Source organism: Phycodurus eques, chromosome 11, assembly GCF_024500275.1.
Source record: "Phycodurus eques isolate BA_2022a chromosome 11, UOR_Pequ_1.1, whole genome shotgun sequence".
NCBI lineage: Eukaryota > Metazoa > Chordata > Actinopteri > Syngnathiformes > Syngnathidae > Phycodurus > Phycodurus eques.
In genome coordinates this window covers 6,782,069-6,806,366 of record NC_084535.1, presented here as the reverse complement: position 1 = coordinate 6,806,366, position 24,298 = coordinate 6,782,069, and the positions used below count along the sequence as shown (strand labels likewise).

Genomic DNA, 24,298 nt, shown 5'->3' with positions numbered 1-24,298 from the left:
CATCGCAGAGCTGATAAAATGGTGTCATGAGTAGCCTTTTGTGCGTGGCGCTAGGAGAGTTCCGTCGCTAAAAGGAAGAGACAAAAGCCAGAAGGCGCCACGGGTATAAGGTTCCGCCCAGCGACAATGGCCAAAGTTTCAACTTGCAGCGGGATGGGTGTAACTTTAACTGGAATCGTGTGGATCAAAGCCCGGCAAACAAAGTGGGTGGAAATGCTGCGGGAGAGCGTCTGCGCTCCCGTGAAGGACAGCTACAGACCCCGGGCCCGCCGATCCAGACTAATTACTGACACTCTGTTTTGGTTAAAGGCCAGGCCCTAATTCAACATTAGAAAGCGAAAAGCTCTCCGTCTTAACAATAAATCCAACAAAGGCTGATTAATTCACACCCGCCACGAACATAGTCAATTTTGTATCGCATGTAAAACATTCATCCTGCCTCTGCTGTCTTTGGGAGCAGAATTATTCAGTGGCGCTTGTTCAAATGAGAAACGCGGCCTTGGAAATGCGCGAGGCTTAAGGCGAGCCATCAGGTGAGTACGCATACAATGCCGACGTGTAACCTTTACACTGCGCTTGAACCCGCACATACAAGTGTTATGAAAGGTCCCTGTGGCGCGGCGCTCCTCTCACATGGATTTGACGACTTGCCACTTTATTAGCTGGTAAGCCCCCCCATACGTGTTCTGTACAGGGATGGCGATGGGGTGGGTGGGGGTCGGGGGCCTATGTTATGAGCCGGGATTCTTATTGTCTGCTGGCGTTATTAGAAGGGAGAGTGTGCAGCACTCTTTTCCACACACCCGCCAATCCAACAAACAGCACCCCGAGAGAATAGGCCAACTGTTTGAAGGCGAGCTACAAGTGCAATTTAACCCATCTTATTTACAATGTGATCGCTTTACAAGGACATGCTTTCTGCAAAGGATCCACGTCTAATAATTCTCCTCAGTGTGATTCATTGATTTTTTTTTTCTTCTTCAGAATATATTTGATGTGAAGTCCAAATAAGCCTGTAGACAACAGAAAAATAAGAGTCAACTTAAAGAAAATCTTAATGGATTGGCAGCACGATTCAACAAGCAACAAAAACGTAGTTAAATTTAATTCAATGTTAAATCAAGTGTAATTACAAGGGGGGCTGTATGATACTTTTACCAGGAAATAGTTGGTGGCCTTCACTGTGTCATCATCACATCTTGCAAGGGGGGGGGAAATAGCAGTTGAATAATAGTAAGTGCCATACTGCCATCTAGTGCACACATTACTGCACCGTATGTAAAAGATGCACATCACTGAGCCAACATACATAACTGATGTAACAGTAAAAGCAGTGGTGTGCCATGCATTTGGAACCTGGGCCTTCAGTGGGGACTTACCTGCCTTAATGCACCTCTTAATAATACCAAAATCCATCCATCCATCCATCCATCCATTTTCTGTACCGCTTCTCTTCACTAGGGTTGCGGGCGTGCTGGAGCTTATCCCAGCTACCTTCGGGCGGGCTACACCCTGAACTGGTCGCCAGCCAATCGCAGGGCACATACAAACAAACAACCAATCGCACTCACATTCATACCTGTGGGCAATGTTTTCAATTAACCTACCATGCATGTTTTTTTGGATGTGGGAGGAAACCGGAGACCCCGGAGAAAACCCACGTAGGCACAGGGAGAACATGAAAACTCCACACCGGCGGGGCCGGGGATTGAACCCCGGTCCTCAAAACTGTGAGGCTGAAATGCTAACCAGTCGTCCACCGTTCCGCCAACACCAAAATCACTGCACAAAATCAATATTCATCTAATAACATGACAAAAACATAAAATATTTAAATAAAATACATCATACTCACCAGATATGATGTTGATTATTAAATGTATTAATGCGTGCAGAGTGTCTTGCTAGTCAGACTTTGCTTGCCCTGACCGACCAATCAGAGGACGGAAAATGTACAACATCGTCGAGGGCCAGCGCTCTGGCCCTCTGAGGCCAAATTTGAAATCGGATTAGTTAAAGAAACAGTTCCATTGCTAATATAGTTAGTTACGTACATCTGTCAGCAGTCATCAGTCTGATTCTGAGCGCCTGTGACCACTGTATTCTTAATTTCTTAAAACCATAAAAGACTTTTTAGACACGAGATGCCCGAATGAATGGCATCTATTTTTTGAGCATTTTTAAACACTTGATGACAACAAACTCAGGTAGCAAATAGATCTCAAGCATCTCTCTTTTTCAACGTAAACGTGTTTACACCAAAGCAGGCTACCACCTAAAAAAAAAATACTTTTTTACTCCAAGTACCACCATCATCATGACCAACATTAAAATAAATTAAAAACAAGATAGCAGTTTTGTTCCTAAAATGTGTAATTAATATTATTGTAAGCCACTGTAACATTATCCACAGTTTGACCATTAACAATGCACTAAAACATAGGGGGGGGGGGGCAAACTGTACTTAAATAATTATTCAATTAAAATGTACTGTACATAAATGGTCAATAAAAGTTTGACCTAAATAAAATGTTTTAAGACAAAACCGTTCCTAAAGATTAAACACAAATGTATTGAACTTAAAAGTTAAATACAACGGAACTGTATTTATTTAGGCAGTGTTTCTTTCCCAAACCACTCAAGGACGACCAGATAGCCAAAAGGCAGCTTGCGGCTAACGTTAGCATTTGCTTTGTCTTCCAACTTTGGGCGACTTAGTGTTCCCCCACATATTTGCAATTTGCTACTTGCAAATTCAAATTTTCTTGTGCCATGTCTAATATAAAAGTATTTGTTTGGGGCATTCTTGCGGCATTTTGGTACTAATGACATATGTTGAAGTGAAGGAAGGAGCTTCATTTAGACAGGTCATCGCCCTGTCTTATAGAAATGTAGTGCTTTGCCATCATCTTGTGGCATCTATAGGGAATTATAACCTTTTTAGGGGGGGTGGGCTCAATTACTCCTGGATTTTGTCTTTGCTTCTTTTGGAATAGTAAAGCTTGCAAAAAAGCCAAATAAAAAGCAATAAAAACAATCTGCATAAATAGTTGCTGGCTGAAAAAGTGTAAAGTCTCACATGATATGGTGACATCACGCATGATGACAGATTAACTTTTGTCGCCAATTTTTCACACTTCTGCATGGAATGCGCCGGCTCCACTGTAAAATAAACAAACTCTTATGTTCTTCAATGTTAGAGTGAGTTGAAAATGGAAGAAAAAAAGACCAAAAAAAGAAAAAAAAAGGGTAAGAGGCTCACATGAAGAGTGGAAGCAGCGGCGCGTCCTCCGCGTCTGACCTCCGGTGATCTGCGCATGCAAATTATATCAAGGACCTCAAGCACGCTCATCTGCTGGGTCTTCTGGCTTCGTGCTCGCCAAGGCGGATGGATGCTATAGAGACAACACAACCAAAATAATAATCATAAAAACAAAAAAAGCAAGACTGCTGAATAATTAAATGTGTTTGTCTTTTGCTGCTCTGTGTGTGTGTGTGTGTGTGTGTGTGTGTGTGCGTGCGTGCGTACGCCTGGACACAGCTTCATGCCCCTGAGCACAGCAATGGTTAGTTTTAAAAACTGTCTGATGGACCAAACATGGGGGAGGGATGTGTGTACGTGTAAGGTGTATATGTTTGCAAGGTGATCTGTGAGGTGGTGTGTGTGTGTGTGCGTAAAGGCAAGCAACGACAAGGAGAGCTATGTTTGATTTTAGTGGGTTACTTCCTACAATTGCTTACAAAAGGTCAATAGTAGAACACTAGCTAAACTGCGGGTAAGTTAGTAGGATATCCCACAAAAATAATGAGTAGAAACTTGACTAATTGTTGGGTTACTTACAGATAGGAAGTACAGTGGTGCCTTGAGATACCATCCCCTGTTCGGCCAATTTTTTTGCTCTGACTTGCGACCAAATTATTAAATATTTTCCAATACGAGCCCCGTATGGTGGCAGAGAACTAACTCAACTCACTTCACAACGAGCAGCAGTTTGGTCGAGAGTGAACAAGTCTTCAAAAAAGATGCTTCAAGGTGTTTATTGACACTCGCAGCTGGAGTTTACTGTCAAACTTAAAACAGAGAATTACACATTGCGTATTTGAAACAAACACACAGCTTTGCTTTACAACAGTCCGTTTAGCCTGATGCTAACTAACAATGCAAAACGCCATAGCCGAGCTAATGAATAGCATTGATTTTGCGGTTTAATCACCCTTTAAGCAATGGATTTTGCGACACACAGGATGGAGCAACGCATGTAGACATTCCTGCAGTTTATAGAGGTGTAACTTGTGACCGTCTCCATGTATATCTGTATGTGTGTATTATACTTCCCCCAGGTGGCCAAGGCACACACAAGAGACGGACCAGCACAATGTTCATGAAATTGAAGCAAACAAAATGTGGCAAAAAAAATGTAAAATAAAACAATACATTCTATTGTGTCAATACTGAATGTTTTTATAAAGAACAGATTAATGACATTCCATTTATTTCAATGCAGAACGATGATTTGAGATATGCATGTTTCGAGGTACGCAAAGTCACTGAAGAAATTAAACTTGTATCTCAAGGCACCACTGTGGTAGAAACATGAAAAATTTTGCGGTTAGTACTCTTTCTTACAAAAGGTAAATAGTAGAAAATGATCTATGTAGAAAAGTGCAAGAGGTGAATGAATGACTTTTTAAAGTCGGTTTAAAAAACATCAACAATAGGTGTTTTGTGTGTCAGAGATGCTTTGAAAAAAAAAAAAAAAAAAAAAAAAGTCAATACACCTTCATTTTGCCCGCGCTGGTAATGAGCCATATTTTCCTCGGAAAATGGCGTCTTCTCCGGAGGCGGCGTGTCTGCTGAATGTGGCCCTGATCCTGGATGAAACAGAAGGCTCACCAATCAATCTCTCCAGGTTGCCCACAGCCAGAGAAAGCAGCTGCACCACGTTTGCCCAGCGACACGTTAACATACGGCCGAGCACAGGAACCGTCCGCAAGCAGCCTCTAGCTGTCTTATAATGAATTCCCGGCGGAATCGGGAACTATCAGAGTCAGTGGTGTTACTGGAGGCTTGGAATAAAGTCAACACCTCTCCTTATACCTGATGAAGCTACAGCGCTGCAGCCAGTGAGCACCCACAATTCACACTGAACTTTTGAGAAAAGTGAGGACAAAAATCCAATACACGCCGGTAATTAGGAGGGAGCGCTCATTACAGCGCAACATTTTAGAAATGTGCGCTATCAAGGGTTCGGTTTCTCCTCCCACTGATTGTCAAGTCTTCTGTTATGGCAAAGACATTCAAAACAACGATTCATTGTTTTGTACATGCGTCAGTACACGCTAAACCTGTTCAATCACAAGTTTGGAAATTAAAAGTAGGGAACCTTCTTATTTCTGATCTTGACTGCAGACTTTTTTTGTTTGAGAGAAACCTTGCTCAGTCAAAATCTCAGCCAGCGCAACTATTTTGGGTCGTCATCGTCTCCTCGGCATTCCGTTAGATATTTTTGAAACTTTATCTGCTAGTCATTGTTAAGCTCCCAAGGGAAAATTAAAACGTTCGAGTTTCAGGAAACTAGAGGCACTCCTGCCGAGCATTGTTGGGTGCCATTAGCCCCTTTTCCCACCAAAAGCCCTTGAACTTGTAGTTTCTGGAAACCAAGAGTTCCTGGAACTAAAAGGTTCTTATGACACATGTATAGGACAGACATACAGATATACTGTACTGGCGGCTCAGCTCCTCTCATCTTCTCAGTACGGCAGTAATATTAGTTGTTCTTCGCACAGGATAAAGAATATTCACCTGTGAGTATTGTTATATGGTCTTTCTACATGTGTTGCAGCACTGTTTGTGTTCATATAGCCATTGCTTTAAGGGTACATAGATGCTAATTGTTAGCCCATGTGCCTATGGAGTTTCCCATTGTACGTTATTAGGTAGTGGAGACTATGCGGTTGTACACAACGTGTAAATCTGTCTTATGTTTTTTTTTTTTTCTTACAGTAACCTTCAGCTGAGAGTGGAAATAAACAGCTTGAAACCTCTTTTTTGAAGACTACTTAATAATTATATCTGCCAAACTGTCGCTTGTTGTGAAGTGAGTTGAGTCACCTGTCACCATACAGAATTTACAAGCCATTGAGGAGCTTGACCGTGAAGTGGACGTGATACACTTATGCCATCAGACACTAGGACTACTGGTAAGACTTAGATGTATATGATAATTACACTAATTATTGTAGAAATTAACTGCAGAGTAATTGAAGTTATTCTGGCACTGTTGTGTGTTTTAGATATGTGCTTAGCGATGGGGTAGTGTCTTCATGGACCATGACTACGCAGTAGGTTTTCAGAAGCTAACGCTCATTTGCGCGTCTAATAAAATTCCATGCAGCTCAGCTTACCTCTTGGCTATGACATGACAGCTGTGTTTCTGCATGATAGTGCTTCAGACAGTGTACAGTGTAGTTTAGCAGTCAGACTCCAAACGTTGCTTGAGAAACTTTGCGAAACCTTTAAAAAAAAAAGAAAAAAAACACACACACAAAAAAAGAATATTCAATATTTTGGTTTAAATATTTAGGAAGCCTTAAGTTCCATGATGTTTTAGTTTTAAGCTGGCACATGTCGTATCTAAAAGGCTGCAATCAGTTATGCACATGTATAATTATGAATGAAAAGTGTGTAGGATATTTATATTTACATTAACAATAAAAAATACTCTCAAATATTACTGATGGGCAATGTTGTCTTTGCAATAAAACAAGATGCAAATAAATCTGACACAATGTTCCTGTTTGTTTTCTTGGTACTTTTTTTGCAAGTAACTTTTTCACTCACACCTGGTTTATTTTGATAATTTGTGTTCCTTATGTTCCATATTAGCGGTTGCAGCTGTAAGCAGTGAATTTCTCCGTTGTGACATCAGCCAAGTCTTCTTAAGACCACTTGAGAAGAACCATCATGTGCACACGTTTTCTGCATTGTCGTCTTTTTTGCACTAGGTGGTGCTAATTGACCGTGAAATACAAACGCTTGCAAGGTGTCAAAGTGTATTGTATGTATTTTGTCCCTTCTTAAATAAAATCAACTCATCATAAACACTAAGGGACGTTAATAGCTCAGAACAATTTACGAGGCTAATTTTTTTTAAAATACTATTTTTGAAAACTTAATGCTCACGTGCATACCACTGTATGGTAGAATTATTATACATTTTTGCAAAACTGTGGGGATGTTGTTATTGTTGTTACTTGTCTTGTTAGTTGTAGTATTAATGATTAAATTATCTTGCAATGTGATATTATTAAATTATCACATTCTCAAGCAGATGTGTTATTTAAGACATTGACAACTAGAGTGGACTAACTCCGTTTTTGTCATTTTGCAGGACTGATATAAATTAAGTGCAATAATGGACTGCCCTTATATGTCTAAATTTGAACTAAACCTTGATGTAGACTAGCATTCGAATTGACAGACTTTCTCTCTATTCAATGTTGCACTTCAGAATGACCAAAAAGAATTTACCTATTTTTCATGTAATTATTAATATTGCTTATCTATCTATCTATCTATCTATCTATCTATCTATCTATCACAACGGCCACTTGTGCATCATCTTTATGCCCACGTATTCTGCATTTTTTCCATGTTCCCACTAGGTGGTGCTCATTGACCCGTGAAATTCAAATACATGCAAAGCGTCATATTTCTGTATTTTAAATCTGAAAAAAAAAAAAATCAACACTTAGTGAAGTTATTCGTACAAAACATTTGACAAGTTTATTATTTTTTTAATACTATTTTAAACGTAGTACTCATGCGCATTATATTACTGTGACACTGCACGTTAGTTTTTTTTGCTATCGTTTTTATTAAAAAGTGTATGTTGCTGTTTCAGTGATGTTATTGTAGTTATATTTTGTTTGTTGTACTGCAGTATTAATAAGAATCATCACATTCTCGTGCAGATGTGTTATTTGTGTGCTCGTAATTTGTATAGACTTTGACCGGACGCAGGCGTGCTGGGTAATGTAAAATGTAAGATAAAGAATTAAAAGCCATACCGATGGTTATAAAGTGGTGAACTTCCTTACCTTGGTGATGCTGAAGCAGGATGGAGGAGGACGCGCGAGTGTGGCATGCGTACATGACGTCACCGCTCCATGTCCCGTGCGCCATTTTGGAAAGGGGGAGAGAAGAGGGAGAGAAAAAAAAAATCACGGATAATTTGTGTGCTCTTGACAGATCCCAAAGCCCCGGCGTTTTGCACCGATCGTGGATGTTCACCGTTAACTCTGAGCGAGCCGCGCGCGTTGTTTTGGGCATCGGACGCGCCGAGTACAGCAAAAAGCGCTGCTAAATGAAGCAATGGCGGGTGAGCTACTTTATAGTGAAGAAGGGGAGGAAAAGGATCCACCACCTCGCTTAGCCTGTGTGTGCGTGCGCGCGCGTGTGTGTATGAGATGGCCCTGAGTGTGTGGAAGTCAGCCGGCTAAGCTAACTAGCGGGCTAGTTGTCATAACTGTGTCACTGTCAAGTCATTTGTTGTCCAAATGAAACTGTCGTGACAAAACTAACACTTCTCTCTCTTTGTTGTTTTTTTACCTTCCAGGGGTTGCAGGAGGAAATGATTTTCAGTGGTGTTTCTCTCAAGTGAAAGGAGCGATAGATGAGGATGTTGCGGAAGGTAGGTTGCTAACGTTAGCTGGGCTGGAATGGAGGAGGAGAGCTTAGCCGCTCTTTTTACGCTTCGTGCGGGTTAGTTAGAAGCTGCCGCCGGTGTGGCTCCGGTGGCTGAATGAAGTGCGTTTGTGTATTATTGTGTCGAACGTGCCGTTTTCCTTGTAACGGGTACGCTACAGTGTGTGCGGCTAGCTAGCCGAATGCTACACGGCGGCTAGGCTATGAAAGGGGGAGCGCCTGTGGTCGTGACGTCAATGCACTGCGCCCATAAATTGTCCTGTGACATCACGCTCGAGTTCATTCATTCATACAATGTACACGTAATATAATGATAGGTGATACTATTAGCAATCAGTCAGCTTTATTTCGAGACTACAAGTCCAGGCATAGACAAATAGGTTTAAGCAAATGGAATACAAAGACACAGATTCACCAATAGAAACACAAGGAATTAAATGTACATTACTCACGAAATGTTGGTCTTCGGGTGGAACAATTATTATTAATACAATTATTATTAATTGTTTTCTCATGAATTAGTTAATTAATTCTAGTCACTATGTGAAACAGGTAAATCTGGGGTTAGCAAAAATCACAATTTGAAAACTGCAATGAATATTAAATTGAAATTTCCCACACAAAATCTGGCATCTTTTTAGTAAAGTAATGTTATGTACAAATGTAAAGTAATATAAAGTATATTACTTTACATTTAGTACAGCACAAGGCTATACTACGACTGTTATTGCTGTACATATTTTTTTATTATAATGCTGTGCATTAAAAACAAAAATCTAATGTTTAAGAGTAAAAAATAAACAAACAGTCCGTAAGCAATTAAAATGCATAGTAAGGAATAAATATATCACAGTTAGGAGGCGCTTGTAATTCATAAAATTCATGAAATGAGCATTGCAAGTTTCAGAAAATGTGAGCCTTCATGGCTGGTCAGGCTAACATCTCAAAGGACCTGGTCACCTCTGACTCCAAAAAATTTTTGTGCATTGACCAATTTACATGAAATTTGGCAGAAACATAGAAAGATATGAGGAAATAAATACCAGTACATAGATTTGAAAAAGCGCCTTACTCGACAAAATGTTTTTGAGAGGGGTTTGTTGACTCTAAATTTAGGAAATGTCCTCTTTTGAGAAATGCTGTTTTCTTTTGAGAAATTTAAAAGTCGCGATTAAAAGTGCCTGTTCGATTAAAGGTTCCTGTTCCACGTCATCGGTAGTTATGTATATCAGTACAGCATGCGATGCGGCTGAACTGTCGTCGCGTTTGAGGGGTTCTGTAACTAGTTTTCATGATTGGACAACCGTGGGCAACTAGTTTTGCTGGTGTTCTAAATTTAAATCACGGTTTAACGGCATTGCAACGTCACAGATGGAACGGCCAATCAAAGATACCATGACGCATGGCATGAGCTTTCACAACAAATGTTTTTGTTTCTGGGTACAAAGCGAGATCCGGCCATAGCAATTATATATATATATATATATATATATATATATATATATATATATATATATGTTTTACAATTTTTATTTGTACCTGTGGCTAAAAAGCAAAGCGTGGAGAAATGCACAATTGCAATCAATGCCATCAGGCTCATGCCAGTGTTCTTTCTTTGTATTCTAGTAGAGCCGCAGTGGCCAGCGCAATCTGTTTATTCCTCGACAATCGCACAATGTTGTTTGTGGTTCAATAAAAACAACGCAGTATGTGGCGCTTCAAAATCTTGTTAATAAGAACACCAGGGTTGCAATTTGGGTAATAGTTTTTCTGTTGCAGCGGTGTGTGTGTGCAGGTCAGTCGCCAGTTGTGCGGATGCGAGTAGCCAACTGTAATTTGTTGACGACGGTTTAGTCGTGTGCGGCAGGCCTAACAAACAGGATATTCTCAGAAGGGAAGTGGACACCGAGCTTAAGAGTCACAGAGAGTCCATCAGAAGGTTGCAACAGAGATATAGAGAGGCTGGAAGACCCACAGAATGGCATAGAGAGAGGCATCCTGGGAAATGTATTAGTTCAAACACCTGATGTGAATTTTGCCATTTAAATCGCTGTTAGAAAACAGCAAGTTATGCTAAAAGTACCGAAACACTGGCCTGCTGGACTTTTAGATTCAAAAGTAAAGCTAAGTAGCACATTTTAGGCTCATCCTGAAATTTCACCTGAAAGCCTTAAATTCCTAACATTTTGTGAGTAGTGTATAAATACGAAAAAGTAATGTACCAATGTCTCTGGATACGCGACATCGTAACGTGTAAGCCAACGCACATAACTTTCATTAGAAAAATCTCATGGCACATCAGCAAACAAAAAATGCCACAAAAAGTATATAGAAATGATGAAATAATGAGCTCATCTCAAGTTACTCATAAACGTACTTATACAGTGTGAAATCTGGGGCTGTTGAGTTGAATACAAAGCTATTAATCTGTTGTATGATTGGCAACATGTTAATTGTACCTTCAGCCATCTAGTCAAAGAGCATTTCATTGTTCTGCCTGTCACTTAACATCGCTGGCATAGATAGATGAACAAAGATACATTATTTTTAGTAAATAAATTATAATTTTCTGACCAATTAAGTGAAATTGGATCATTTCCCATGGTGGTTGGGAATCACCGCTATATAGAGGGCAGTGCAAAATGCTCTGAATAAAGAAAATTTTATGACATTTGTACACGAGGATGTACGCTTGTATACAACAGCTGCCTATGATTGTCGTTATCGTCTGTCATTTGATCTGTAAAAAGATGAATGAGATGCTAGACCTTATTACAGACCGTGATATTGTTAGTCAACAAAGTCTGGGAAAATGTTGATGTTTATCCTGTCTGTGGCACTTTGGTCATCCCTAATACATTTCCAACCATGCGCCACTGTATTGATCTAGCTTTCAGTATGATGTGGTAATTTTCCACACAAACATATTGTACCAACTTGGGATGGGCATTTGGTGAAATTTCTTAGATTGGGGGACGACTAACACAGTTAATTGTTTACTTGTGCGGATTATTTGTATAGAAATGCTACGACTAAACATATTGCTTCCCTTGTACTAAACCCATGATTCCCTAATGCATTCCTGCCAGTTTATGCTTGACATAAGCTGTTTTCCCAATGATCAGTGATTGTCATTTGTTACGGCATGCGACTCTTAACTCAACGCAGATATTTTTACACATCATCACAGCTTGTTGTTTCTATTTATAGCTGACATAATCTCCACGGTTGAATTCAACTATTCCGGAGAGCTTCTCGCTACGGGAGACAAGGGCGGCAGAGTAGTGATATTTCAACACGAACAGGAGGTATTTTAATTTTCCCCGGTTTCAATGAGCACTTTATTTGTCATCCAATGAGTCACTAATTGGTAAATTGTGTTCTCTTTTGCTTTACAGTCTAAAAATCGTCCACACCTGCGTGGCGAGTACAATGTTTATAGCACTTTTCAGAGTCACGAGCCTGAATTTGACTACTTGAAAAGTTTAGAAATCGAGGAGAAAATAAATAAAATTAGGTGGCTACCCCAACAGAATGCTGCCCACTTTCTACTTTCGACAAACGGTAAGAGGTAACTTTTTTTGCTCTGTGTCAAACTTCGTCTCTTATCCGATTTTTCCTTTTGATCAGATAAAACTATCAAATTGTGGAAAATAAGTGAACGTGACAAACGGGCGGAAGGCTACAACCTGAAATATGAAGATGGTCGACTCATAGACCCCTTTAGAATCACCTCTCTACGGGTATGTCCACTCCCACTGCCCCCATCTTGTCCTCTTTTTTGACTGAGCCTGTCTTATGTGTCTGCCTTGCAGGTACCGGTGCTAATGCCAATGGATCTCATGGTAGAAGCCAGCCCACGGAGGATCTTTGCAAATGCGCACACCTATCACATTAATTCCATTTCTGTAAATAGTGACCATGAAACATACCTCTCTGCAGATGACCTAAGAATAAATTTATGGCACTTGGAAATCACAGACAGAAGTTTTAGTATCCTTTTTTTTCCCCTTATGACTGGAGATTCTCAGTCAGCCAGGTCATGGTAATCCAAAAAAGTTGAATTGAGGCAACTTCTTGTTTGATCAAGACGTTTCACTTTAAATCCAAAAGGCTTCTTCAGTTCTCCATTTTAAAGTGTGGAGTTTCCCCATGTAAGTCTCTGGTGGGTGTGTTTCCTGGGGGGTGGTGGTGTTGTCCGGCGTTGCTGGTGGATGACCGTCCGCCAGGAGAAAGGCCACTTCGCCGAACCTGAGGATGGAAACAGGAGGCAGAAGGTGGTGGTCCTTTACATTGTCAGAGAAACTCAGAAAGATTTTCTCCAAATATAACACACTGATGTATTTCAAACCCTTTAACACACTCAGACAAAAGCTGTTTTCCCCCAGGACAAAATTTGCGAGAAGCAAATTCAGCAGTGCAGTGCAATGACCTCTACATTGAAGAGACCAAGTAGCCTTCATAGAACAACATCGGAAAGCAGTTCATTTGCGTCTTAATAAGAAGCGACATTCCTTTGAGGACAATGTCCAAATTCTGGATAGGGAAGAGCTGCGTTGCCATCAGACTGGTGAACAACCGGTTGGTATGCAGGATGGTCATTCACCAGCCACACTGGGCAACAACAACCCTATTGTAACCACTTCGGGGGTTACACCCTCCAAAGACATAAATAGGGGGACGACACTTAAAAATGAAAAATGTACATCTACAGAAGCCTTTCGAATTAATGCTTCAAAATCTTCACAAACGAGTCAATTTTCCTCGATTCAACCTATGCGCTTTGTCCTGTGACAGCTGTTCTGTTTTCTGACGCTCTGCAGCTGCTCGTTGTCGCCTTTAACTCTCGTCCCCTTCCCAGATATTGTAGACATCAAGCCTGCCAACATGGAGGAGCTGACAGAAGTCATCACCGCGGCAGAATGCCATCCTCACCAATGCAATGTATTTGTGTACAGCAGTAGCAAAGGCACCATCCGTCTGTGTGACATGCGAGCAGCGGCGCTCTGCGACCGGCACTCAAAGTGTGAGTACCTGTCATCACTCTGCTATATTTTGTCCATTTTATTTGTAATTTTTTAAAGTATGTTTCATTAACATCATTAACAATTGTAGTTTTCGAGGAGCCCGAGGATCCGAGCAGCCGTTCTTTCTTCTCCGAGATCATCTCGTCAATCTCCGACGTGAAGTTCAGTCACAGCGGGCGCTACATGATGACACGTGACTACCTCTCTGTCAAAGTTTGGGACCTCAACATGGAAAACCGGCCAGTGGAGACGTATCAGGTGCAGTGAACCCTGCATATTGGCTTTTTTTTCTTATTTTTTTTTTCCTTTGGGGGAAGGAGTTTAATTCACTGAGTGTATTTTTTCCATTTGCGTTTCAGATGTACTGTTTAATTAGTATGAAGTGCTAGTGGGCATATTTGTTTGTTCATTTGTGATAGGCATTCAGTTTGTGCTAGCATGTTATTTAGGCTAGTGTGCTAGCTAATACTATTGCTGAGTCTCGTGGAGGTGGTTTGTTTGTGTTGGTTTATTGAACTGCTAAATACAGTTTATGTAACATGGGTTTATAATTGTAGACATGCTAGGTACATGGCGTAGATGTTTTATGATCTTCATTCAAAGTGCTTTGCCGGTATATGTGTCATCTAAATGCAATTACAAACCTGTTTGGGGAGGGGGGCGTCAATTATTCACAGATTTGTGCTATTCGCGGCATGGCTCTCTCCCTATCTCCCGTGGGCGGGGGTTCACTGTAGGTGAATTCGGGATTAGGAAACCGACTTTATCACAGCGTTAGCATAGGTTACTGATGGCGTGTTCCAACTGAGACTTTGACAGGGTTAAAACCACGGCTGGGCGAATAATGAAAATTTAATTGGGATTTCGGCTTGGAACGATCATAAAATCATTATAATAAAATAAAGACAATTTAATGTGTAGCAGCGCGGGTTGTGTATGCAAGTTCCTGCGTTGTAAACATGCCCTGTGTTGCTTGTTGCAAGCGTGTGACGCATGTTCTTCTACCTTCCCTGAATGTGCTTTAAACGGTTTATTGACACCCCAGTTGGAGTTTACTATAAAAGTAAACGGACAACAAAAAGAACTACATTGAATATTTAAATACAAGACACGCATCGTTTTAGAAATCGCCAGCTTCTGCTATCAGTCAATGGAAAACCCTATTGACGGGCTTGCTAACATTAGCATTAGATCATGGGAGGGATTTCAAATAACGAATATTTACACACAAACACATACACCCAGACAATATAACAATACTCACGGGCATATATTCTTCCTAATCTGCGAAAAAACGAAGTTTAATTAAGGTTTATTGCGGCTTTCTTCCTCGACTTTTTTTTGTTTTTAGCTTCCTGTAATATAAAGCTCCATGCACGCATCGCTCCACACTGACCTCAAGAAGCCAAGGCGCATAGAGCAGTAACCGCAGATAGTCATATCTTTGTATGAAACGACGCAAACACCCAACCCCACCCGACTGTCTGACATGAAATTAGACTAAAATCTTCCTGTTTTAGGTCAATTAGGTTTACCAACATTTTTTCTATTTTCTAAATGCCAGAATATTAAGAGACGGATATATATAATTTTTTTTACAAAGGTCAATAGACAATACAGTCACCCCAGGCGTGCCAATGCTTTTAGCCATGGCTTTATTTATTTTTATTTTTTAATTTATATTTTCAAAGATATTATTATTTGTTTTCAATTTATTTCCTGGTTGTTCTCAAGTTATATTTAAAGTTCACTTTTGGTAGTTAAATAAATACTAAGTTTCGAAATCAATGAATAATCGTGTTTATTAATCGTGATTTCAGTATCAATCAGAATAATCATGATCATCACTTTTTCCGTAATCGCCCAGCCCTAGGTTGAACTACACCTTTTAGTGGTCAAGGTAAAGTGAAATTACTCTATAAATAAAGCTTACCAGTCCAGTTGTTTGTAGTGTATTGCTAATTTGCAGTGTGCACTATAAATAAACTGGTTTTGTTTTGTCTTTAGGTCCATGAATACCTTCGCAGCAAACTGTGCTCTCTGTATGAAAACGACTGCATCTTTGACAAGTTCGAGTGCTGCTGGAATGGCAGTGACAGGTCTGTGTTCTCGTATTGCCTACACCAGTGATTCCCAACCGCTGCGGGAAATTATCTTATTTCACTTTTTTTGTCCTTTTCATTTTCACGGAACTTATTTACTACAAATAATGCATCTTTGTGCGTCTCAATAAATTGGAAAACAATGTATTTTGTAGTTCAATTGAAAAACTCATATATAGATACACTACGCAGAGTAAAATATTTTATTTAGAATTTGGCTGATTTTGGTTTACAAGTAACGAAAACCCACATGTTACCATCTCCAAGAAATTACAATGTCAAAAATACTTTCATATTGAAACGAAGTGGGAATTGGCCTTCTGAAATGTATTTCTTTTTTTGAATGTTGGAATTGCAGTGCTGAAATATGATGAATTCTCCTACAGTATTCTATTTTATTGAGTTGCACATGTATGCCAGCCACATATGGTGACACGCGGAACAATTAAATGCTTTACCTCCAGATGGCAGCGTAAGTACTGGTACATCTGTGAGTAAGAGATCATTATTTCAATACACAATGAACCCACTTTTATTGTGACAAAGAGAGCGCATGTTTTTTTTTGTTTGTTTGTTTGTTTTGGGGTTTTTATAAAGCTATATGATACTCCACCCACACGTTTTAAACACATTGAACGCATTTTTTAAATTATTCCTTAGCGTCTGTTCTCACTCACTCATAGTCCTCCATATATGAGGCAAAGCGTGGTTGCTTCAAGCTGTTGAGGTTTACTGTAAAACTGAAACACAAAAAAGTGGAATTAATATTATAAATTCAAACACCAAAATGTTCCAACCAACCCATAAAATTTCGTCTTGACGACAGTCTGCTAGCTTAATGCTAACATACAATATGAAATGCCTTAGACGGGCTTACGGAAATTAGCATAGATTTTAGGGTCCTTTTAACCCTTCAAACAATGACTAGTTGAATTCACACGGCGCAACAACAATACTCACAAGCAAACTGGATTCAGTAGGAGTTGAGGAATTTCTCTGCTTTTTATTTTATTTAATTTATTTTTTTTGCTCTTATTCACGCTGCATTTCTTTTCAGTAGACCTCAATGCAGCCCTGCATGTTGTGGCACAACATGGTACTACACTGAAGGCACGCAAATCTAAATTCCGACTTGGCTATATACTTTAAAGACCCAAAAAAATGATCGCTTAAAAAAAATCTGAGATAGGTAAAGGTAAAAGATAAAGGTTGGGAAACACTGGCCTACACTGTGCGTTACCCATGATTATGCATTAACAATCCCCTCCCTTTCAGTGCCATCATGACCGGCTCATATAACAACTTCTTCCGAATGTTCGACCGCAACACGCGGCGGGACATCACGCTGGAGGCGTCCCGGGAGAGCAGCAAGCCGCGGGCCACGCTCAAGCCGCGAAAGGTGTCCACGGGCGGCAAGCGGAAGAAGGACGAGATCAGTGTGGACAGCCTGGACTTCAACAAGAAGATCCTGCACACGGCCTGGCACCCCAAAGACAACGTGATCGCCGTGGCCGCCACCAACAACTTGTACATTTTCCAGGACAAGATCAACTAGAAGACGAAGAGGGCTTTTGGCATACCTGTTGTAGTTCAGCCTACTACGTGTCTATCTGTATAAGAACAAAAAGAAAAACGGCCTCGTTGTCCTCCTGGTGAAGAATTTTTGAAAGCACGCGTCTACTTTTTTGGAGGCTGACCCGTAGGTCTGTTTTATTTTGAGTCTACGCTTCGGTTGTTTTTGCCTTTTGGCATCAGGGCAATCACCACAGCGCCCCCACCACCACCCCTCCCTTACCCCTGCCCCGTGACCCAGAAAGCACTATCTGGGTCCAGTTGACGGAATGGGCGCTCTCCCCAGAGGTCAAACTCTTGAACGTCGGTGTTTGTGTTGACATTTTTAGCCCTCGTTCCACCATTTGAAAGGCTCGGAAGCCCCCCCCGAGAAGTGGCGTCCTGTCAAAAGTTGTACCACCGTTTGAAAGGTTTCCGAGCCCTAAAGAGCGGATTAACAGCCGGGGGGGGGGGGGCCAAACTGTAACATTCCCTCCCTCCCGTCGGCCACCCATCTGTTGGTGGAGGTGGCTGTGAATCTGGAGAGCGGACTTGTTTTTCTTTCTTTCTTTCCTTCCCTTCCTCATACTTACTCCCCCCCACCCATCAATACAGTGACCTGATTTCACTGACTGTATCTACTCAAGTACACCTTGTCATCCACATAATAAAAAGAAACTAAAACGACAGACGTGTTTTTAAATTTAGAAGTATGTATATTACTTTGCATGTTTTTATGTTGTAGAGAGGTGGAACATGTCCAGTCGCACCACTGTCTTTTTTTTTTGGGGAACAGATCTCAAGCAAAACATGTTTATTGAACTACTATTTGGGGCTACCAGTTCCGCAACCACTGTTGGACACAACTAATATTGCCTGTGTGTGTGTGAGAGTGAGCGCAAGAGAGAGAGCGAGTGTGTGTATATATATCAAGACAGTCTTGATTTTAGAGCTTTTTTGCAGGCTGGTAAAGCACACGGCACAAGACGGACAAAGGGAATCTGCAGCCTTAATTCCGACTTTTAAGAGTGACAGCTACAAGTTACACCCCCCACCCCAGGCCCGAACCTCATGTGCATTATTTGTAATTCCTATTTTCTAGAGTGATGTCCTCATACGCCGCTGCTACTTGTAGCTGTCTATGAAAACACATTGCACACATAAACATGGTGATAAAAGAGTGCCTCCCAATCTTAGGTAGGAGTCTCGACAGCCCTCATCTGTGTCCTTACCAATTCGGGATGTTGCTCCAAACACATCACCAAATCCATAGCAGAGAATACAGACATGAAGGTTACATGTACATTCAGACAAAACACGCAACGCATTGTCTTCGTCCATTGATTCCTAACATGGTGGCAATGTATTGTTTATTATTTTGACCAAAGTTCAATAAAAATTTAATTGTGTTCGTCCTTTTTGGGGGATTTTCTTACACAACTCACAATACCGTGTGCATTTCTAGCTTTTATTGAACTGCATGGACCATATGTGCATCACATTTTTTTTAATACAATTATCACAGCACACTAATGATCCCCTAGATACAAATGACAAAGTAGTAATACATATTACAAACAATTTACCAACTTTGATCAAGTGATTCAATGCAAAGACGTACGACGGATCAGTTCCTAAAACGTGTAGATTTTAAAAGAGCTGGAGGAAGCAGCAGAAAACCGAGACAGGTCACGGACGAGTCCGAGAGGGGCCAACAAAGGCTCAGTGGGTCGGGAGGGGGCGAAGTTGGTGTTTCAGTCACATGGCCCACAGTCGCTTGATTTTTCACATTTGATCTTCTCATTTTAAGGCATGCTGAAGTCACATCAAGGTCCGAGTGCAACACTTCTCAGAAGGTGCTGTGAGAGGTCAGGCGCTTCCCGATGTATATCCTAAAAATATAGACCGCGTGAATTATAAAACGAGAAGCAAAACCCACCGCAAACTAGTGTACACGTAGTACTACTGGTATTACATACAAGTGCATCTCAATGAATTTGAATATCATGGAAGAATTCTTGTCTGTAGCTCAATGCAGAAAGACAAACTCATGTATAGCACTACTCATAAGACGTTCTGGATATAGTGGATATAAAAAGTCGACATACCCCTGTTCAAATTCCAGATAAATGACTTAAAAATGTTTTCCACCATTAATGTGACTGATCATGTGTACAACTGAATTGGAAAAAAAAATATTTTTGAGATTGAGAAGTTAAAAAAAAACAACTGCAATAATGAAAAATATTTCCCAATACTTTCAATAGGGGAAATTAAAAAAAAAAAAAACTGACAACAAAAAATATTTTCCAAACACCTAGTGAAATGTGTTATGGTCCGATGAAACCAAGGAAGAATTTTTTGAGCCAGAAGTCCTCAAAATATGAACAGTTTGAAATACCAGTCAGCAATAGCACAAAACCTCTGTTAGAAAGGGGGAAAACAAACAAAAAAATGTCAGGAAAAGTGTACTGTAAAGGCTTAACTTCATTTGGGGTAATCAGAGGCAAGTTGAATGATGTCAGGTGTGCGCTGACTCCCATCCATCCATCCATCCATTTTCTGAGCCGCTTATCCTCACAAGGGTCGCGGGAGTGCTGGAGCCTATCCCAGCTGTCATCGGGCAGGAGGCGGGGTACACCCTGAACTGGTTGCCAGCCAATCGCAGGGCACACATAAACAAACTCACATTCACACCTACGGGGAATTTAGAGTCTTCAATTAACCTACCATGCATGTTATTGGGATGTGCAGCAGAATATCCTCGTACAGGAAGTCCTCGATTTACGAACGAGTTCCGTTCCTACGCTGGCGACGTAAGACGAATTTCCGCGTAAGTCGGATATCACCGTTAAAGTTGAAATACTTCTGTTACGGGAATTGTCCCACGTGATTGTGACAGCAAGCTCAGTGTATTATCTCTCAAGCACTATGCACTAGCTAAGCAGAAACAGTATGGTGCTGGGACAAAATGGCGGACGAGGCACGGGTGTCGTAAAGTCGAAAAGTCGTTGGTCGAGTGCGTCGTAACTCGAGGACTTCTTGTATTATATATGTATATATGTATAGATTCCTTACTGTGTGAAATAGTTCATGATTTATTTTTTTAAATATGTAATTTGGATGATTCTAGCTAATATATAATGAAAATCAAATTAAAATATTACATAAGACAGTCGATATGACTTTTTCAAGTTTAAAGCTACTGTGTAAGAGTTGCACTTTCAGAGTTGAACTCCTGAAATAAATTCACTGAGATGCTCCTGTATTGCAACGTGGCGTACCCGAGGCCGATGGCGAGTATGTGCGAGATGATTAACGACGGCAGGACCAGCTGCAGGACGTCGGGCGAGAGGACGCCGCCTTTCTTCATCACGCTGCTGTGGCGGATGCTGAGCGGGGTGGAGCGCCTGGGGTGCTTGAGCAGGAACTCCCTGCGGAGGAGCACATCAAACTTTCATTGGCGCCCGGCGGGTTGCCTGTCTAAGGTCACTGCGACTAAAAACTATGATGGTCGATGATGGTTTTATTTATACAAGTGAACACAATTTTAGTACATACGGTAAACACGCTTAGCGGACATTTCATTAGGTACACCACCGGGTAGCTTTTTTTGATTGACAATGTCAGAAAGGTATTACTAGAGCTGTTTGTTATTGTTGTCCAGCACGACAGTGTCGTGGTTAACAGGTATGCCTCATAGTGGAAAGGTTCCCGGTTCCAATCATCCTCTCACATTCGAAAAAAACATGCATGTTCGAGTCACTGAAGGCTCGAAATTGTCATTCGGTGTGAATGGGGGTGTTTATAGAGTTGTTTGTCTATTGGTGCCCTGCAACTGACTGGCGACCAGCTGACGACAAACCCCGCCTCTTGCGCAGAAGTCAGCTGGGGTAGGCTCCAGTTCCCCGTGACCCTAAGGAGGACAAGTGCTCTCGAAAATGGACGGATGGTTTGCAGTGGTGTAAAACTGTACTGCGTCACATCGACAAGCATTATGTGAGAAACAACACTCATAGAAGAAACAATAACTACCGTACAATTAAATCATGGCCTCTCTCAGTTTCAATCCAAATTTGTGTACCTAATGTTGTAGCCACAGTGAGCGTAATGACGTAAAAAGCTGATGCGTACTTTGGCGGATTGTTCTCGGGTCGACTGGACCAGTCCCAGATCCAGTCTGCGCTTTTCTTCATCATTAGCTCCACTTCCTGTCTTCTTTCCTGAAGGTCCTCGTCCGACTACAAGCACAAATTTGGGGATTTGGTCAGGGTAGGTTTTGGCATTTAAAACATGAAAGCACCAGTAACGTGCATACTGACAATCGTGTCAAATTTGAGCCTTTTCCCTTCAATGAGATCAAAGCCGTGAAAGACTGATGATCGGATGTCTACCAAAGATTATGACAAGAAGAAAAGTTTGCAACAGCAATGTAGTGTAGTTATCAGACATACTAACCGTTTCCCTTGCTTTTTCTGCCTCTTCTTTTACTACTTTCTTTTACTGTTTATTTTCCAGCATTCTGCGTGGCCTGTAGCACCATGCTGCCTCTTGCAGGCCAGTCTCGGTACTACAGCAGACATCAGTGTGCTGTGCAGTATGGAAAGCCATTGTACTAGTACACGCTTGTTCGCACTACTAAGTCACTTCAGTGCAGTAGAGTTGCTTACTTTTTCTAACGCTAATAGTGCCAATTTTGGCCTATTAGTACAACCTTAAGCTGACTATCCAGGATATCAACTCAATTATTTTCCATGAACACCATGTACTACTACACTCTTTGTCCTCTCTTGTAGGACAACTTTGCCATACTAGTACGATAACTAAAAATGTGGCAATAGTAGACAACTGTGTGCTACTTGTACCTCTAGTAACATTATATTATTCTATTAGTTAAGATTTAGCGCTTCATAGTAGCGTGCTGTGTCAACTAGTACTACCTTAAGATGGATATCAAGGATATAAAAATCAATGCTCAAACAGCTTACCACAGGGTGAGACATTTCCTCGTCGTGTGTAGTAGGGTCTCTCACATTTTCAAACTTGGTCGATATGTTAAAAATTGATATGTACTGTATGTACGCCACTTTTCATCAAATCAAAACAGTGGATCTCATGAAATAAAAGTACCTGCAAGCTGCTTCCACCTGAACCTCTACACACAAGCGGGGTCACTGCTCTGCGTGGGCTGTTGGAAAGAAGAAAAAAATAAATTAAAAAAACGTGAGTGACTATCAGCATTTCCCAACCACCAACTTCCCCTTTCCAAGCATGCGCAGACCTGTCGCACTGCGAGCTTCCGCCCGAACTGTTCCTGCCCGACTCGTGCTGGGCGTCCAGCAGCATGTTTTCCACGTCATCCTGCTGCTGAGTGGACGTGGGCATCACGAGCTCCTGGCCTCCGTGGCGACGGTTGCTTTGGGAGGCTGCCCCGCTGAAGTGTAACTCCACCCACGAACCTTAAAAAAAATTAATAATTTTTAAAAATTGAAATATGGGAAAATATAGCAAGTTTACACATAGAATTGAGGACAAGTTAGTATTGATGCAAAAAAAATATATATATTTTTTAATTATAGAAAGTTTACACATATAATTCAATACAAGTTGGTGTCGCTTCCGTGTCTTATTTACAGACACGTTCACAAAACAATGTAAATTCATCTCCACAAGCTCGTAGTGATGCTTCCCAACACTGTTTTCACGCTAGCTTGCGCCATTTCCGAACAAAACCTGTCATTTTAACACAATACCTTGCAAATTGTCCTCCAACGAAGCGTCATTTGGTATCGACATGGCCTCCTCCTCAGTTTTCAGTGTTTTAAATGTGTCAAATCCGCGAAACGGTGGCGAAATCTCCAGCGAGCCCCGAACAGCTGGAGCTCCGTCCGAGCAGCACACAATAACAATGACGCAAGCAAGTGTTTATCTCGACGCTGATTGGTCGAAGCGAGGGCGCGCACGGCACGTTTAAGACGTACGCCCCGCCTCTCCCCTGGAGCGACTGCGCATGCGCAGGGAAAAAACAAGACGCTTTGTTGCGTCCCCTAAATGTCACAAGCGGGGATTTGATAACACCCCGTGACATTTACGCGATACATCACAAATAGAATGGTGAAACGGACCACGTCGGATAAATGTCGTGGGACAATTACTCGACGCAGTCCTGCGCATTTGGGTGCTGGTGGCAGTCAAAGATCACACCCCCCTCAGAGTATTATTTAGCAACACTACTCCTTAATCAGTGGTATTTGTTTGTGCTGTAGGCTGTGAGTCATTGACTTGCGTATTGAGTAATGCTGATAAAGGTTCCCACAGATCTAAAGTTTCAAAATTCCATACTGATTCCGCACCCTAATTGAGAGGGAAAAAAATATGAATAATTTGACAATTCCCGGTAAAATAAATAAATAATACTTTGTGGCATTTGAGTAAGTAGGTGTATCATGTAAATAACTGAATTAATCACCAATAAATAGACACGTATCATAAAAATACATTTGATCACATCTACAACATTCCCCGGAAATCACAATGCTATTTTTTAGAACACGCAGGGTGGTACTCATGTGATCCTTGGTGACCCCTGGTGCAGAATGTTCCAATAAATTAAGACTAAACCAATAATTTTATTTTAAACTGCACATTGACAGTTTGTACATCTTTTCAAAATGCTTTTACTGTCTTGAAGACAGACTGAATTTGGTGATTAATTTTTAATTGTGGGATCAATAAATATCTTATCTCTCAAATCCCTCCTTCGTAGATTGGATTAGTTTTAATTTCAGGTATTAGAAAAGAGAGCTGTGGTAACAGTCCTGTACATGTAAGTATTTTCCATTCAGTACATTCTACTTTCCATACATTTGCAGACCTGGAAATTGATCAAATTAAATTACGTACTTTAGCAT

General features: G+C 41.0%; 2 protein-coding genes and 1 long non-coding RNA gene across 3 annotated transcripts; 1 reads left to right on the top strand and 2 right to left on the bottom strand.

Moving 5' to 3' along the window:
- Positions 1 to 2,956: 2,956 nt before the first annotated feature.
- On the bottom strand, positions 2,957 to 8,376 carry LOC133409627 (uncharacterized). The gene is made up of 5 exons (XR_009769430.1): positions 8,101 to 8,376; positions 6,406 to 6,514; positions 4,780 to 4,872; positions 3,263 to 3,395; positions 2,957 to 3,162 (listed from the first exon to the last, which is right to left on the bottom strand). It is a non-coding gene; the product is annotated as an uncharacterized LOC133409627 (long non-coding RNA).
- ppp2r2d (protein phosphatase 2, regulatory subunit B, delta) lies at positions 8,148 to 18,796 on the top strand. Its single transcript, XM_061689919.1, has 10 exons — positions 8,148 to 8,381; positions 8,619 to 8,693; positions 11,918 to 12,015; positions 12,106 to 12,271; positions 12,338 to 12,450; positions 12,523 to 12,700; positions 13,569 to 13,733; positions 13,823 to 13,992; positions 15,742 to 15,833; positions 17,112 to 18,796. The coding sequence occupies exons 1-10, from the start codon at positions 8,375 to 8,377 to the stop codon at positions 17,389 to 17,391; spliced, it is 1,344 nt and encodes a 447-aa protein (XP_061545903.1). The 5' UTR covers positions 8,148 to 8,374; the 3' UTR covers positions 17,392 to 18,796.
- On the bottom strand, positions 18,730 to 23,311 carry bnip4 (BCL2 interacting protein 4). Its single transcript, XM_061689920.1, has 6 exons — positions 23,141 to 23,311; positions 22,669 to 22,846; positions 22,518 to 22,575; positions 21,522 to 21,628; positions 20,672 to 20,821; positions 18,730 to 19,279 (listed from the first exon to the last, which is right to left on the bottom strand). The coding sequence occupies exons 1-6, from the start codon at positions 23,181 to 23,183 to the stop codon at positions 19,237 to 19,239; spliced, it is 579 nt and encodes a 192-aa protein (XP_061545904.1). The 5' UTR covers positions 23,184 to 23,311; the 3' UTR covers positions 18,730 to 19,236.
- Between the last annotated feature and the right edge of the window lie 987 nt (positions 23,312 to 24,298).